Below are 15200 nucleotides of genomic sequence, written 5' to 3'. Positions count from 1 at the left end.
AAAAAAAAAAAAAAAAAAAAAAAAAAAGTGGTTTATTCAATTTTATACTAAATATTGTACATCTGGCATTGAAGCAATCACGATTGTAAACTCAAGAGGGGGCTATGGACAATAATGAAACACACTCCCTAAAGTGTAAATGTGCAAATCAAGGAAAAATTAAACTGTTAAGAATGCATCTTACTCAGATTTGACATGTGCTTGCAAAGATAGGCTGTTTATTTCTTGCTCTCTTGTCATGACGGTCTTGTTTTTGCTTTGCCCACCTCAGGGGCGGAGCTGCTCAGCTTAACTCCAAAGGCCACGCCCCCTCAGAGGAGATTTTTGAAACAGAGGCTTCAGATCAACATGAAAAATTACTTTTAAAACATTTAGGTTGTGGGATTTTGGTTAAAAACTTCATAATCATAATTAAAACACAACTGAGAACGTTTTTTAGATAAAAAAAAATGTCATGGGGGACTTTAAACAACCATAACTCGCCACAGCAATAGGCTAGAAACTTGCTTTTTTTTCTTCAGCATCCTTATGGTTTTTTCTCTTCACAACTGGGCCATCTGGCGGGCTGGATACAGCCCGCGGGCTGTATGTTTGACCCCCCTGCTCTACAGCTCTTCTCAAAATCAGCACAATGGAGACGTTTTCTGCTTTATCAGGAGATCTAGAAATAAGTCAAATATTAATGGGTCAAAATCCTTTTAGTCTTGACAATAGAAAAACTTGATTTAAGACGCAAAACTTAAACTAAGTTCCAATTCTTATTTTGTTCACATTTAGGGGGTCGTTTCCAGTAGTTTTTTTTCACTGTAATCAAAATGAACTTCAGTCAGGTTCATAAAAACTCAAAAAATACAAACCATTTGTTTAAAACTAAAAAACATATTATTGGCCTATATAATATTTAATTTGGACTAATTCTGTGTAACAGTTAGTTTTTATAGTTTCTTTTTTACTTTTCGAATGGTAATGCTTGTGTGGAACTCCTTGTTTCTAGATTTCGATATCCTTTTACAAGATGTCATGTTAAGTGACTTACAGCATGGGCAGATAATTTTACTACTTTCTGGTGATTTTCTTCTTACGATTAGTCTTCTTTTCCTATTTTTAGACTACCTTTTTCTGCAGTTCATTCAACCTAGTCTAGTTCTTTTTTTTTTTTTTCAATTAGAAAATCTCCTCAATTTAGAAATGGAAGTTACAGACACCACACTATGTCATTGTTGGGAAAACTGAGAAGTCTGCATGATAAACCCATTTGTTTGAAGTCAAATCTATTTTCCCTAATAGTTAGACTATTTTCCATTAAACTTCTCATTCCCTTGCTTCGTTTTTGATTCCATAGTGCCTCAAAGCAGATGGAATTTAGAAAAATGTGATTTCCATTTCAGAAGGGTTTTATGCTTCAAATTGTTAACAGTTTGTTCCTTGTTCAGGAACATATACTAGAAACATGGCCTGATGTGACAATATCTATATTTTATGATGCTTCCTTTGTTGCTTGATGATATGTTTGTTGCTTCCTGTGGGGTTTAGAGATGGAAACAGTGTTTTGTAGCAGGAAAGGTAAACGCTTCTGCTGCGGGGCACACTTCCCAGGTCAGGTTCTCATTAGGAGCTGAGCACTAAGACGTGACTCCTCCAACAATCTGAAGGAGGCAAAAAAACTATGACATTTAGAGGTAATCAAAAGAAAAGCTGTTAATCAAAAAATTGCACTGTCAATGTGGATGCTGACTAAGAAAGCAGATTTCACAACCTCTCAATGTAATAAGTAAATATATATATATTTATTAGTTTCTTCAATAATATTTAAAGATTTACAACAGCAATGCACAGATTTAGGCACCACTCTTTTTCCATATGGATGCATAACAGCAGAGACGCAGTTACCAATCTGGCTCGGGGGTCAGAGTGACCATCTTTCCTCGCTTTTCTATCATCACCCCTCATCCTCATTCTGCATTCACCTCCACAACAGTAGTTAGCATCAGGATTTCTGGTTTGCCCAACTCATACAGATAGGAGAAAATGAGATGAACCTTTTTTTCCCTCCCTGGCCGCACAGGTCTCTCATGACTGCAGTGCAGGAATGAGAAATGGTTTTCTCCCTTGTGTCTAAGGACACGATAAAAGCTGATATCATGCAATAATGGGGTTCTTTTAAAAGGTAGTACTGTGAGGAAAACATAAATACTCAGAAAAGTCAATTTTATATGTGGAATAAAGGGAAATGTTGCAAAATAAATATAGAAATTAGGGATGTTTATTGGCTACAGCATGAATCGCGATACACATTGCGCGATACGATGCGTATCACAAAATATCCCAAGACTGCACCAGAACAAATTTTAATTTTTTTAAAGGGTATGACAAATCAAGAATGAGGGTATGACTGTCAGCGTTTTAAATCGATACAAGTATTGCCAAATTAAATATCATGATATATCACTGAATCCATTTTGCCCCACACCCCTTGTAGAAATACCATGAAAACAAAGTCATAATTCTATATATCGTCTAATATCCATTTGTGGTTATCGGGCTCTACTTCTTTTTTCCAATACTTTCTGCCAATTTCTGTAACTTTCTAATTATTATTTTGTTCTATTAATAGATCACACAGCCAACCCACTGAGGATTTAAACTCAGTGTGGGATTATACGACAGATGTTGAAGGAGTAGCAGCGTTTTAGCACAACACTCAGCCAGCACAGCAATGACATGAAAGAGATGAAGGACCGGCTCCCCCGGCCATCTCTGTGACTGCAGTTTTACAAAGTTGTGCCTTAGCAACCAAACTCAGAGCCCTTTGTTGTGGCCACAGCAAAGGTCTTTTTTTTTTTCAACAAAAAGTTGCGTATTCACTTCTGCATTTTTCATTAAGAACTGAAAATCTCATTTTTTTTTCTGGGCCATCACCATTCTCTGCACTGGTGTTGGCAAAAATGAGGGTTGTAATTGTTGAGTGCTGATAAAATGTCCAATTTTATCAGCACTAACCACTTAAAATACTTTCTCCTACTCAACAGGAGAATTTTGAGGGCGGCACATAGCTGACGTTGATCAGCTAAAACAATGAAAGCCACAGACATAACACATGCTGATGTCTAACAGTTGCATTGTTGGGAAATTTAACTAAATTCTTTTATTTTTAAAGCAAACTGAACAAGTGTTTCTTTAAGGGGGCCACAACAACAAAGCATCTTCTGCCGGAAAGCATGAATTCATGATGGTGGTTCACAAAACTGCGACCAAACAAACCAGCAGAACTCTAACAAGGTCATACGGGAGTCGTTTTTGCAAATGCCCGGCATCCCCACCCAACGCAAAATGTCAGCAAAAGCTTCTAAAGGATCTCTGCCCCTCTCAGTGACTGAGTCAATCATAAACTCTATAGGGAAGATTTAAAGCCAGTAGAGCACATCTGTCCATCGGTTGAATTCTGGTCAAAAACTGGGCCATGCAGCAAGAGAGTGGCCCAGAGCACAACATCAAACCTGCATCAGAGATTAGGAAGAAACATAAAACAATCAAAGTCCTTTCTTAAAAGCAGTGGTTGGATCTCATGAGAGCTGTGCAAAAGTTAATGTCCAAGAAGTAAGGCTTGGGGCAATTATGCATGAAGCAAATCGATCTCCAAAACTTCACCTCTGTGGGTTTTGTGTTCCTGTTTCCTCTTCCCACAGCGTAAACTCAACTCCTTTCGTAATTATAGTTATGGCTCTGAGCCATTGGGATCTCTCTTTTTTTATGAGCCAATCAGCACTCCGCACTTTTTAAAATCGTGTCTTTGTCTCCCTGTCTCTCAGACTGGAGAACATTATTAGATACAAATGTGCAAACAGACTTCAGTGAATTTTGTGGTTTGAGTTTGGCTAAAATTCACACACTCATCACAACCACATCATGCTTATTGCTTTGTCACACACAAATGAAACTAACCCCACTTCTCTCGTATTCCTAACAGGAAGAATCAGTTGGCTCTTCTACAGAGAATTAAATAGCTATTAGTCATTATATTTTTCAGAATAACCATTCTTGCTCTGATACCTTTTTTTTCACATGTTCTTGCTAATCTTATTTTTTTAAGATATTCTTTTCTGTAGTGAAAATTAATCAAGTTATAAACTGACCAATCAAGTGTTCCCTCAGAAACCTTGGCGTTATTTTTGACCAGTCAATGTTTGTGGACAAGCATTCAACTTACTTTGTCAAAAACTGTTTTTGTCAATAATTAATGTAATTAATTGTTTTTTTCGTAATTCCTGAAGATTCAGAATCTTCTGGAATTGATCGTGTTCACGATTGAAAAGTTACAATAAATCAAGAACATAAGCACTGGAGCTCCAGTGGTAAAGGCTTAAGAAACAACTGAAAAGAATAAATTCTAAAGCTGACTTGGAGGTTATTCATCCTTTTATTTAATCCCCTTTAGACTATTGTCACTCTGTTTTTACTTGTTTTATTAACTTTACAGTAAATCGGTTACGGTTGGTTTTAAATGCCGCTGCAAGGATTCTAACAGAAACCACCAAAAGGGTCCATATTTCACCAGTTTTTATCTTCTTTACATTTGTCAGGAGTCAGAGCTCTGTCTCCCCCTCTAGTCACCGGCAGGAGCAGTCTCCAGAGTACTGACTGCACTACATCTCCCAGCAACCCCAGTGCGCAGTTCCTGGATGACACTTTAAAATAAACTTGTTTAATTTTTGAAAATATAGTCGAAAACTCCCTGTGTGTTCCCTACTGGGTGAAATGAGGTATTACATTTGAATTTTGTGATTGGTTAAACCATTTTAGTCCCACATCATGATCTGCAGATGCAGAAATGATAGCAGTCCTGTTCCCCAGCCCCACCCCACTGACTGGATTTTCAAATTTCAGCAGTGGGTGGAGTCAGCCTCCAACTTTCCTATTTGGGTACCCTTAATGTCCCTAAAGACTCGCTGTAAAATTTGGGGAGACATCTCATTTCAGGCATAAAACTCTGTAATACCCTCCCCTTTTATCTTCGGGTGGGTGATTCTGAGAATCTTTTATCACTTGAAGACACTACTTTAAATTCTAAACATTCTGTTTTAGTTATTTGTTGATTTGTATTGTTCTTGCTTTACTCTGTTAAGGACTTTATGACATTGTCTGTGAAATGTGTACAAATCAAGTTTACTTACTTACAATCAGATACTTCAATAAAAGTACTGGGGTTTTAGCTTTGAATGACAGATTCTCCTGAGCCTGGTTTCAATTGGCCCGAGTGGTTGCCATAAAAATGTTGACTCAGACTAACTTGGACCAGTCACTACTTAGTGTCCATTTCTGTCAGTATATTTAAAAAAGCGACTGAATTGACTTCATTTAATTGGAACCGAAAGCTGTCAATTTTTTATGGATGAAGACGATGCACTCACTCGGTTCAGTTCTCACATATAGTCAATGGTTACACACAAGTAAATGAAAAATAATTACCAGAGAGTTCATCCTCTCCTGTCCATCATGAAAAAACTAGTTTACATGACATCTGTGATTGTTTTTTAAATCGGGCACACAAAAAGGATTTTTTTAACATTCTTTCAACAACACAAATTAAAATTGACCTAAAATTTGTGTTCAGTTTTGAAGCTTTGTGTGACATGAAAAACGTATTCTAAATTAAGCCAAAGTGTACTTCTCACTTGTTTAAAAATATTAGAAAAATTCACATTATTTAGCAAGTTTGATTAAAGGGTCTGCACTGGCGAGATGAAAGTGTTGCATATCAAAGCATCTGACATCTCAGTTGCATCTAATTACAAAAATAAGATAGAGTATTTAGTTGTAGAGTATGCAAACTGCAGCCAGAGTGTAATGTAGGCCTTTCACTTAATTGGTCCAAGAGGAACCCAGACCTGTATCACTCTTTGACTTTTCAAGATTCTTGTCAATCAAGGGCGGGATCACAACATCTCCAAAGTCACTGGGAGATTAAAAAAATAAATGATGCCGGATAACTGAAAGGGAAACAGGGGTGGAAGAGACGCAGAGTAATTTTATTTGACTTGATTTTTGTAAAGGGCTTTTAGCTAACACAGCTGATATAATTTACTTAATAACAAAGAATATATAAATATTATACAAGTTTTTATTTGTCACAGATCCAAAAATGTCTACTTTTGAATCTCTGGACCACAGCGTTTTCTTATAATTAAGAGCATAGCTCTGTAATTCAAGGACGCCTTGTTTGCCTTCACACGTGGGAGCCACAGAGTACAACCGCTGCTTAATGTGGCCACCAAGCTGCTCCACTGCAAAAACTGAGGCTCTTAGGGGTAACACAGTGGGGTAAATAAAGGCTGGTTCTTTCATAAACACACAAAAACGACAATTGTTTTTTAAAAAAAAAAAAAAAAAAAGGCCAGCATTCAAGAATAAAGTTCCATACGCGCCCTTGCCAAAGGTTATTTACATTTGTGATACTTGCATATAAAGATTTCAAATGAACACGGGTTTCCCTGGAGATGAAGCCTTTGTCAGAGAAGTTCTTGTATGTCTTCCACCAGACAGAACAAAAACATCCTAACTTCACAAACCTTTACAAAGACATGCCTGACAAACAAAAGGGCACGGCCCGCAGTCTACACCTGTCAAGGAAAGAAATGTAGAGCATTCTGAAGTGAAAATACATGACTAAGACAACCGCTTCTTCCTGTACAGCTTCAGGGATGTTTGCTAAAAAAAAAGGATGCCAAATAATGTCTAAAGTATACTTTGTCCTTTTCATATCATCAATGCCTGAATGAGTGGCAAGTTTTTCAGAACAAATGACAACAGAACCACATATTTGAACGTACAACACCTGAATAGTTTATTTCTACAGATGAAAAAGAGGTTAAAGAGAACCCAAGACTCATTGCGCTGTTTTGTTAGTTTTTTTTTTTTTTTAGGTTCAATTTTTTCAAAAAATGACTACGTGCTTTATTTATGGATCAACTCTGGTAAAAATCAAAACTATCAGTCTTTTTTTTTACATGTTGCAAACAAGGTCAGCTGTCCTTAGCTGTGTTTACACGGACACAAGAAATCAAAATAAACGCCTGATCAGAATAAACATGTCATGTAAACACGCCAATCAGAATATTCGGACCCAATCCTTCTCCATCAGATCAAAATTTCCTTTCGATCGAGATAGGTGCATTATGTTGATTTTGGATCAGATTGTGGTGTCATTACTGTGCTGGATTTTATGTCACACATAGCCAGTGTGGCATTCAACAGGATTCTTTGGATCGCAAACAGGACCAGTCGGCTGCTCTGCACGAGTGAACCATATTTCTCGACAAAGTAGACAGACATGTGCAAACAATCAAGTGAATTTGTGTTTCTAATTGTGTCCAGACAAAATAAAGACTGATGTAATTCCCACATATTTACATGCGGCCAAAATGCACATTGTTGCCCACACAGATTTTAAGTGCATCCAAGGCTAAATATCTAACCCTAATCCTTCCTCTGGGTCAGTGCGGCAAAGAATAAAACACTGGCTGCACGGATTTAGAAAATCATGCATGAACAGTCACTTAAAAATAGCAATAAAAATAATAAAAGCACGCTTAGAAGATCATCTCACTCTGCTGCTTTGTTTGTTTAAAACGGAACTCATTACTTCTTCTTCTACGACCATTTTCAGTAACTTAGCTGTATTTTAGCTCGTGTAAAAATGATTGTAGGTAAACATTTATTACAATCGGATAAAGTTTTTCAGGGCTATTTACACAGTTAAATTCAAGTCTGATCTTTGATCTGGTTAAAGACATTTGCACATGTACATGCAGCTACTGTAAAAATGTTAAGCCTTGTAATGTGGCAGTAGCATGTTGCAAACACGTTTAGGTGTCACTGTGAACACACTTAAAGTTTGTCTGGCTGAATGAGCTTTATAGTTCAGTGCACCAAATATCTGCCATAAGAGTGAAAATAGACCGTTGCGCCCAACAGTACGTAAAATACAGTAATTATATTTGAGAACTCTTTATATTGTTTCTTATTTACTTAAAAAAAACATTCACAAAAGTATATTTGTCTCCAATGACAGACTAATAACTCCATTTGGACAAGAATCTGAACCCTAAAGATGTGTTTAGTCTGCTTCTGTGACCACTAAATCAACCGTTGGCCACCGTGGCTTCTTGAAAACTGTGTTTTGAAACTGAAACGTGTACATTCACTTTTATTGATTTTTAGAAGTGCTAACACATTGAGAAAACAAGGGATCAATAGTGGTCTCCCACAAAGGGGCTTCCAGTGGGCCCGACTCACCAGTGCAGGCGCATTGACCACCGAGAGGTTGTAGCCATAAAGGAAAGACGAGCCCAGGGCCCCGAAGAAGGCTGCACTGAGCAGGCATGCTGTGATCGACTGCTAAAGGAAGAGGACAGGTGAAAGATTAGATACAGAGAGACATGCTAGTTATACAAAGGCATGCCTTGTCAGTCGCAGTCACATCAATGTCAAGGTCAGACCAAACCCAGGGAAGTGTTTTATGTGGGTCTGCGTATTCAGGCCAGTAAACTGGGTTATTCACTTCACTCTCTCCTCGAGGAGATCATTGCTTTTACATACCAGCAGCACAGCGCCAAGCCGGCGTGCGGCAGGTGCACTCTCTCCTTGACACAGTATAGTGCAGCCAAATATATATGTATTTTTAATTACTTGTTTAAATCCAAACGGAATGAAACATGAATGCATATTAAAATGCATGAATTTACCTAAAGCGTTATTGCACTAAAACAAATATGCACTGAGAAGTCTTAACATTATTTTGACTCTACTTGAGGGCCACAAAGTTTGATAAAAGATTCAAATTTTCAATTAAGAGAATTCTAGAAAAATAAATGTAATTTCAACAATTTTCCCTGTGGGATTAAAAAGTAGAAAAATCCAATCAAAATAAAGTTTAACATGAATAAAAGTTAATGGGTGAGACATAAAAGAGGACTTTGCCCCTCATTGAGTCATTTGGGGGTTTTTTGTTTTTTATTTTTAAACCACTTTGGCACATATTTCCTTGTGTGTTTTAACAATTATGCTGATTTTTTACCTAGTTTAAATCAAACTTTAACTGCAAGACATACCATCTTATCTGAAAGTTTGTCTGATAAATAAAGAGATACTGCAAATGGAAAATTTAAATGAAAATTTTTATGTAAATGTCTTACATCTACGTCCTGCTTTTTGGGTTTCTTTTAAGATGTTTTTCTGGAGACTCTCCCAACAAATAATGATTGCATCTTTAAAATTCTTTAGTCAGAAGCCAAAGCGTTAGATTGCAATTATTTTTTAAGATATTAAAGTTTTTGAGGGCTAAACTACATTGGAATGATTCGGCCTTTTTCAAACAGAACTGTCTTGGATATACATTTTTATATTCATAGAGCCCTATACATTTCTTTTGTTATTTTACTTTTTCCCAAAACACTTTGTGGTCTGACCCTGTAAGAAAATTCCTGGAATGTTTATTTCAAAATTTGCTGTTATTTTGATTGTTTCATAGCATTTTTGGACTCATGCAAGAGTTGAATTAGCCTTGGGGATATTTGCACAATTATTGGGCAGCAATAATCCCTCCTAAATGATCAGAAAAGCAAAGTGTCAGCCAGTTTCTTGCAATAAATATTGACCAGCCATCATCCTCTCCTTCATGAAGCTCCATGACTTTCATTAATTTGAGAGAGGTGCATTTGATAAATGATCCCAAAGTTCTATCTCCAGCCCGTGAATACTGATGCAGTTAGGATCTTATCCACCTTGTTGAATCCTTCTCATTTTTGTCAAACATTTTGCACATTTTGGTATTAACTGCATGTGTTCCAACGGGTTATAGATTACAAAATATTGAAGTGTTTACATGCGAATGCAGACCAAATAATATATATGTAATTGCAAATGAGATTTGGATTAAATAAATGCAATTAAGATTTTTATCTTTGTAAGTGTTTTGACTATATTTTGACTTGTAAAGGATTTGGGTACATGTGTTACCATTTTGCTGCACTGTGGTGTAGTAGTTAGACCTTTCTGTGTGGAGTTTGGAGGTTCTCCTCGTGCATGCGTGAGTTTTCTCTAGATTCCTCCCACAGTCCAAAGACATGCTTTGTGGGTTAATTGTAGAATAGGTGTGAACATGTGTGTTTGATTGTGTGACCCTGCAACAGACTGACGGCTCTGTGATCCCAAAAGGTGTTCAGAAAATGGATGGATGGATAGCATTTTCCTCTGAAAAAGAACTGTGGCTACCAATTAAGATTGTTGAGCCGGTGCTGGCATTAGATTAGAATTTGAATTGGCTTCAATAATACAATAAAAGTGTTCCTCTGTTATTCTTGCTCAGGAATAACATTTCTGTGTCCAAGAAGAGCAAAAAACATGGAAAAGAATTTTTAAAAAAAACATTGCATTTTTCTTAGCCACTTCTATTCAAATAAATCAGTGTGGTGCCTGGACTGAGTTTGCAGAGAATGACTGTGATGTTAACAAATAATGTAGAAACATGTGCACACAGCTAAAGTAAGCTAATCCAATATAACATGAAGAGCGCTAATAGACTCAGGCTGTGAATTAGACCTTCTAATTGTAATGCTTTGGTTGTTGCAAAGTTTAAAGAGTATTTTTTCTTTATTTTTGTGTGTGTTTCCATTAAACAATGGCCTTTTTATTCCCTGCTAAATTTGCTACATTTCTCCACATATTCACTTGACTGTGTTACTGCATTTTAAGTATATACTGCATAAAATTTATTCATAAAAATATTTTTTTTCATAAAAGATTTATTGGTGAGTTATTAAAGACAAAAACCTTTTATTTAGTTAATAGTTATTACAAAATAAAATTCCACGTCTTATTTAGATTTAAGTCTGAAATTGTTATTTATAAATACATTTACAGATTTATTGTTTCAAGTTAAAAATAACAGTTTGTGTCAACGATTTTGTGTATGGTTTAGACAACTTGATGAGTTTAAAAGACAAAAAAATTGCCAATAGGACGTCCAGTCTTCTTCTTCTACTACATATTTGAGCAGTGATAAGTGCAGAAAGATATTACTCCACTTTAATGTTTTATATATAGTATATATCCTGTTGGAGTCAACAAATGTGATTTTAAAATGGACAGATGCTCATGAACAGAATTGTAAAATTACTTCTGATAATTTGAATTGTTAGTTAATCATATTTTTGGGGTCACTGACCTTTTGGTTTTATAAACAAATATATTTATGAGACTTGCATTACAATTGCACCATAGCAGAATATGCACCTACAGCATCCTTAGAAAGCTTCGACAGGATTTCTAAGAACAGGAAACCGTTTGATCTTTGTCCAAATAGCAAAGGTCATTTGCTTATTAAGTGACATGCGCTTTTGTTACCCAGCGCTGATATGATGCCCGTTTGTCAAAACCGAGGGCAAATGGGTGACACAACAGGCGAATAACAAAAACACTCCCACATTATCAGCATGGAGCAGCCAGTCCATCCAACGTACCAGTTCTACATAATTACCCACCAAAGATATCATTTTGTTCCATTTGACACGAAAGAACAATGAACCAAACTAACCTTTTCGAAGGCCTGGTCGGAGCTGACTTTGTGACCATCCTGCCCTTCTTTTGACTTTTTCATGTTCAAGTTTCAAAAAAACCTACAACGAGAAAATGGAAAACATGACAGCTACACTGAGAAGCAACACATGAATCATTTCACAGCGAGGATGAGGAAGAGGAATTTCTAACAGAAACCGACGAGTAAAACATCTGCTAAAAAGGAAATGACAAAATCTTGACATGCTGACAAGCAGCACTGGCCTGAAAGCACACAGAATTATAGATCTGAGTTTGGTAGTAAGTTCAGAGTTAATCTAAAAAAGGGGGAATCTCAAGAGAAGGCACTAAAATATTTTAAACTAGTTTTAAATTAGAGTAAAATATTAACAACAGATTGGTAGTATTGAGCTGTTTAATTAATTCATTTACTAGTTAAAGAGTGACTTAGGCTTTGTTTTCGTTTCCATTGGAGTCAGTGTTCAGAAAACAGATCAAAGTCTAAGCCTGCCACCTAGTGGTTATGAAAGCTACTGCATCATTGAAAAATAATGGAAACATTTGGATAAAAATATAGAAAAAAGTGTATTATTTTCCTGCATCCCGATTGATACATGCATTTTGCATTCTGTTCATCTTTCTATTGAAATAATGTTGAGTCTTGAAATAAGTTCTGAATTGATCAGTAACTATTTCGTAGTTTATTCGTCAGAAAAACAAGGATTAATGGATGTTAAATGAGAAAACCGCTCACTAGTATACAGAGCTCACATATGAATGAAAGTCCCCTGGTGTTTTCCACTAACACAGTCGACAGCATTTAATTATCTGGTAAAATGAAATCCCTGATGGGATGCCAATGAAAATCCAGAGGAGTCTGTGAGTCACAATGAGCACAAATACAGATGCCATCTGTCTGCCTTCTGAGGAAGATCCATCACATGACCACTTTCATTGAGAGAAAAAAAAAAACCTGCAAGAGTGTGTGTTTTAAAAATGGAGGGAGAAGAGAGCTGCACTGGCAAAGGCACTACATAAAAGTGGGAAAATTATTATTCACGAAAAGAAGAAAAACTATCAAAAAGATTTTTTAAAGCCCCCATTCTCTGCTATATATTTTTATTATTTTTTTCTTTAAAATGACCTGTTTTTCACCTTATGTATTAGCAATTTAGTAAGTTCTTTTAGTTTCCCATGGAGTAGAGACATCCCAGATCTTAAGCAGAGAACTTTCCTTTTCTTAAAATCCAGCTAAACACCCATAATCCCTCACGTGCTTTACATCTGAAGTGGGTGGAACTGTTCATTTCAGTCATTAAAGACCCAGCCCCATGAAAACTGTGTTTTTGTGCTTTTAACATGTACCAGGGGCATTATTTTGTCATGATGGAAAAAATTATAAAGAAAATTAGGTTTAAAATAGCATTTCTGAGTATTCATACAAGAAATTCTATTTGAAAAAAGCTTGTAAGTGTGATGTAGAAGTTGCTACGGCAAGCCACAAGCTCCCTGCCCTGCTCCATTCTGATGTATCCACTCTTAGATGGATAGCTGCAATATTCCTTTTAGTTGTACTGCTAATATTGAGGAGCTGTAAACTAGCAAGGGAGCATTTAAACAGATAGATGACAGGAAGTGGGAGCGGGCTTACTCAAAGCAAACAATCCCGCCCATAACACAAGGTCAACTTTTGGATGAACCACTGCCGCTCTGCAGAAACTATGTCCTAGAAAACTTTTTTTTTTTTTTTAATGTTGCCTATAAACACCATTACCATAATATAAAGACCCCAGCGAACACTTTGACGATAGATTAACAGGTGATCGTAGTGGAGCTTTAAAGTTTTCTACCTAGAACAGAACTGAAAATAAAAGGAGCTCCCTTCCTTTTACTTTATACACAATCTTTAAGGTCATGGCAATGTGCACTTTATCACAATCTCTGAGTGAAGTCAGGAAACGCCTCAGACAGATATCTAAGTCCATCACAGGGCTTGTCTCTGACAATTCACAAAACTGCCAACCTAAAACGATTCAAGGTAAGGAGTTTTCCTTTTAAAACTGTTCTTGCGTCACACGCGTTTCAAATATGGTTTTCTCACGTACATGGAGTGAATGTTTGTTTACATTGCAGCAGAGGGTTATCAGAGGCACTGGTTATTGACTTTTGACTTTGGGCGCCGGCCTATGCCTGTAATCATATCACAAACATAATGATGGTTCTAAAGAGATATTAAAAAATAAAGTGTTCTGTCAACAACTAAAAAAATAAATCTAGTTTTTACCCACTTTATTGAACTTTTGCAATTGTAACAGCAAAGCAGGTGAACATTTCTAGCCTTCTGAAGGACACTCATTCAGACACTTGAAATTCAAATGTTTAGCCTTTCAACATGACTGAACAATTTTTAAGGATTTTTGTCACTTTTTGAGCAAATTGAGGTCAATAACTGCACTTAGTAGGGTTTTGGCTCAACAAAAACTGATAAAAAATAAGCTGTCACAACACAACAAATGCTCTTTAGTTTGCTAGCGTCATTCCAGTGCAGATTCAACTATTATGAAACCGAATGTTTGCACAACTGCTTGCAACTGTCTGTGTAAATATAACTGTGTGGTTTTGTGCCATGCAACAGACAGGCGACCTGTCCAGGGCGACTTTTCCCAGCAGTAGCCGGAACAGGCCCCGGAAACCCACGATCCCAGAAAAGGAATGCAACGTTTTACATTTAAATGTAATCCGGTAACTTTCTACACCTCCTGATGGCAACAATGCTCTGAGCTGAGTCACGTTCTATTAGAGGAGCTAGTTAAGTTGATATTTCTGACAAATTGTGCTTTTTGTGGTACAAGCACTAATTTTGTCAGAAAAGCATTTTTGTCACAAGAAAAAACATAAAAAAGGGGCAAATTCTAAAGATGGTGTCAATATACTCAATTCTTACAAAAATCTTCAATATCTGTTTGCTCCAGTCTCAATAAAATGGTCTGCTAAGGCACAAAATGCAGTCTTTTAACTTGAGGTGTACATACAAAATACTATTTTATGCTTATTATATGCTAGATTTTGTGCTTGTACCACAAAAATGCACGATTATCTTATTAAACGTCTCCTTGTTCCAATACATAATTTGAAATGAGCTGAAACATTCGCATTGGGGAAAAATTAAAATTTTAAAAATAAATGTTTCCAGCTTTCAACCAAAAAAATTGCTTTTGTTCTGGGGTTGTGACATCAGTGATGTCATGCCACGTAATAACGTTCTCCCACCTGGTTTGAACCAATCAACCAGAACATAAAACAGTATTTGACCAAAAACAGTAAAGAGACCGAAAAACAAGTTTCAAAGCCGGCCTAAGATGCATGATTTTGTACTGTGGAAGCAGGTCACATTTGGGGTTGAAATTATAAACTCTATGCTGTGAGGAATAAAAGTGTGCAGCTGCGCCGCCTGTAAACATCCCATCCCCAAAAATCTGAGCACATTAGCGGAGAACTAAACCACTATCAAAGTGATTACCAGTTCCAGTGGTGCGAGAACAAATGCACAATGCAGATCAATTCAATCAGGCCTCTGCTCCTGCAGCTGTTACACTGTTCGGCACCGCATGAGCTCAAACTGCATCTCA

General features: G+C 36.6%; 1 protein-coding gene across 2 annotated transcripts in view; it reads right to left on the bottom strand.

Annotated features, from left to right (window-relative positions):
- The window catches only part of slc2a9l2 (solute carrier family 2 member 9, like 2), a 116442-nt gene that overhangs the window by 100746 nt on the left and 496 nt on the right, over positions 1-15200 (bottom strand). The window contains exons 2-3 of one of the 2 annotated variants that reach the window (XM_024270773.2): positions 11591-11672; positions 8293-8391 (exon numbers count right to left, since the gene is read on the bottom strand). In XM_024270773.2, the coding sequence (XP_024126541.1) occupies positions 8293-8391; positions 11591-11653 (162 nt within the window). In that variant the 5' untranslated portion in view covers positions 11654-11672. Of the gene's footprint in view, positions 1-8292; positions 8395-11590; positions 11673-15200 lie in introns of both variants that reach the window. The other variant, XM_024270771.2, reaches the window with a different exon arrangement.

Source organism: Oryzias melastigma, linkage group LG5 (genome assembly GCF_002922805.2).
Source record: "Oryzias melastigma strain HK-1 linkage group LG5, ASM292280v2, whole genome shotgun sequence".
Taxonomy (NCBI): domain Eukaryota; kingdom Metazoa; phylum Chordata; class Actinopteri; order Beloniformes; family Adrianichthyidae; genus Oryzias; species Oryzias melastigma.
The sequence above is the reverse complement of the archived record's forward strand: the minus strand, read 5'-3'. Positions and strand labels throughout refer to the sequence as shown.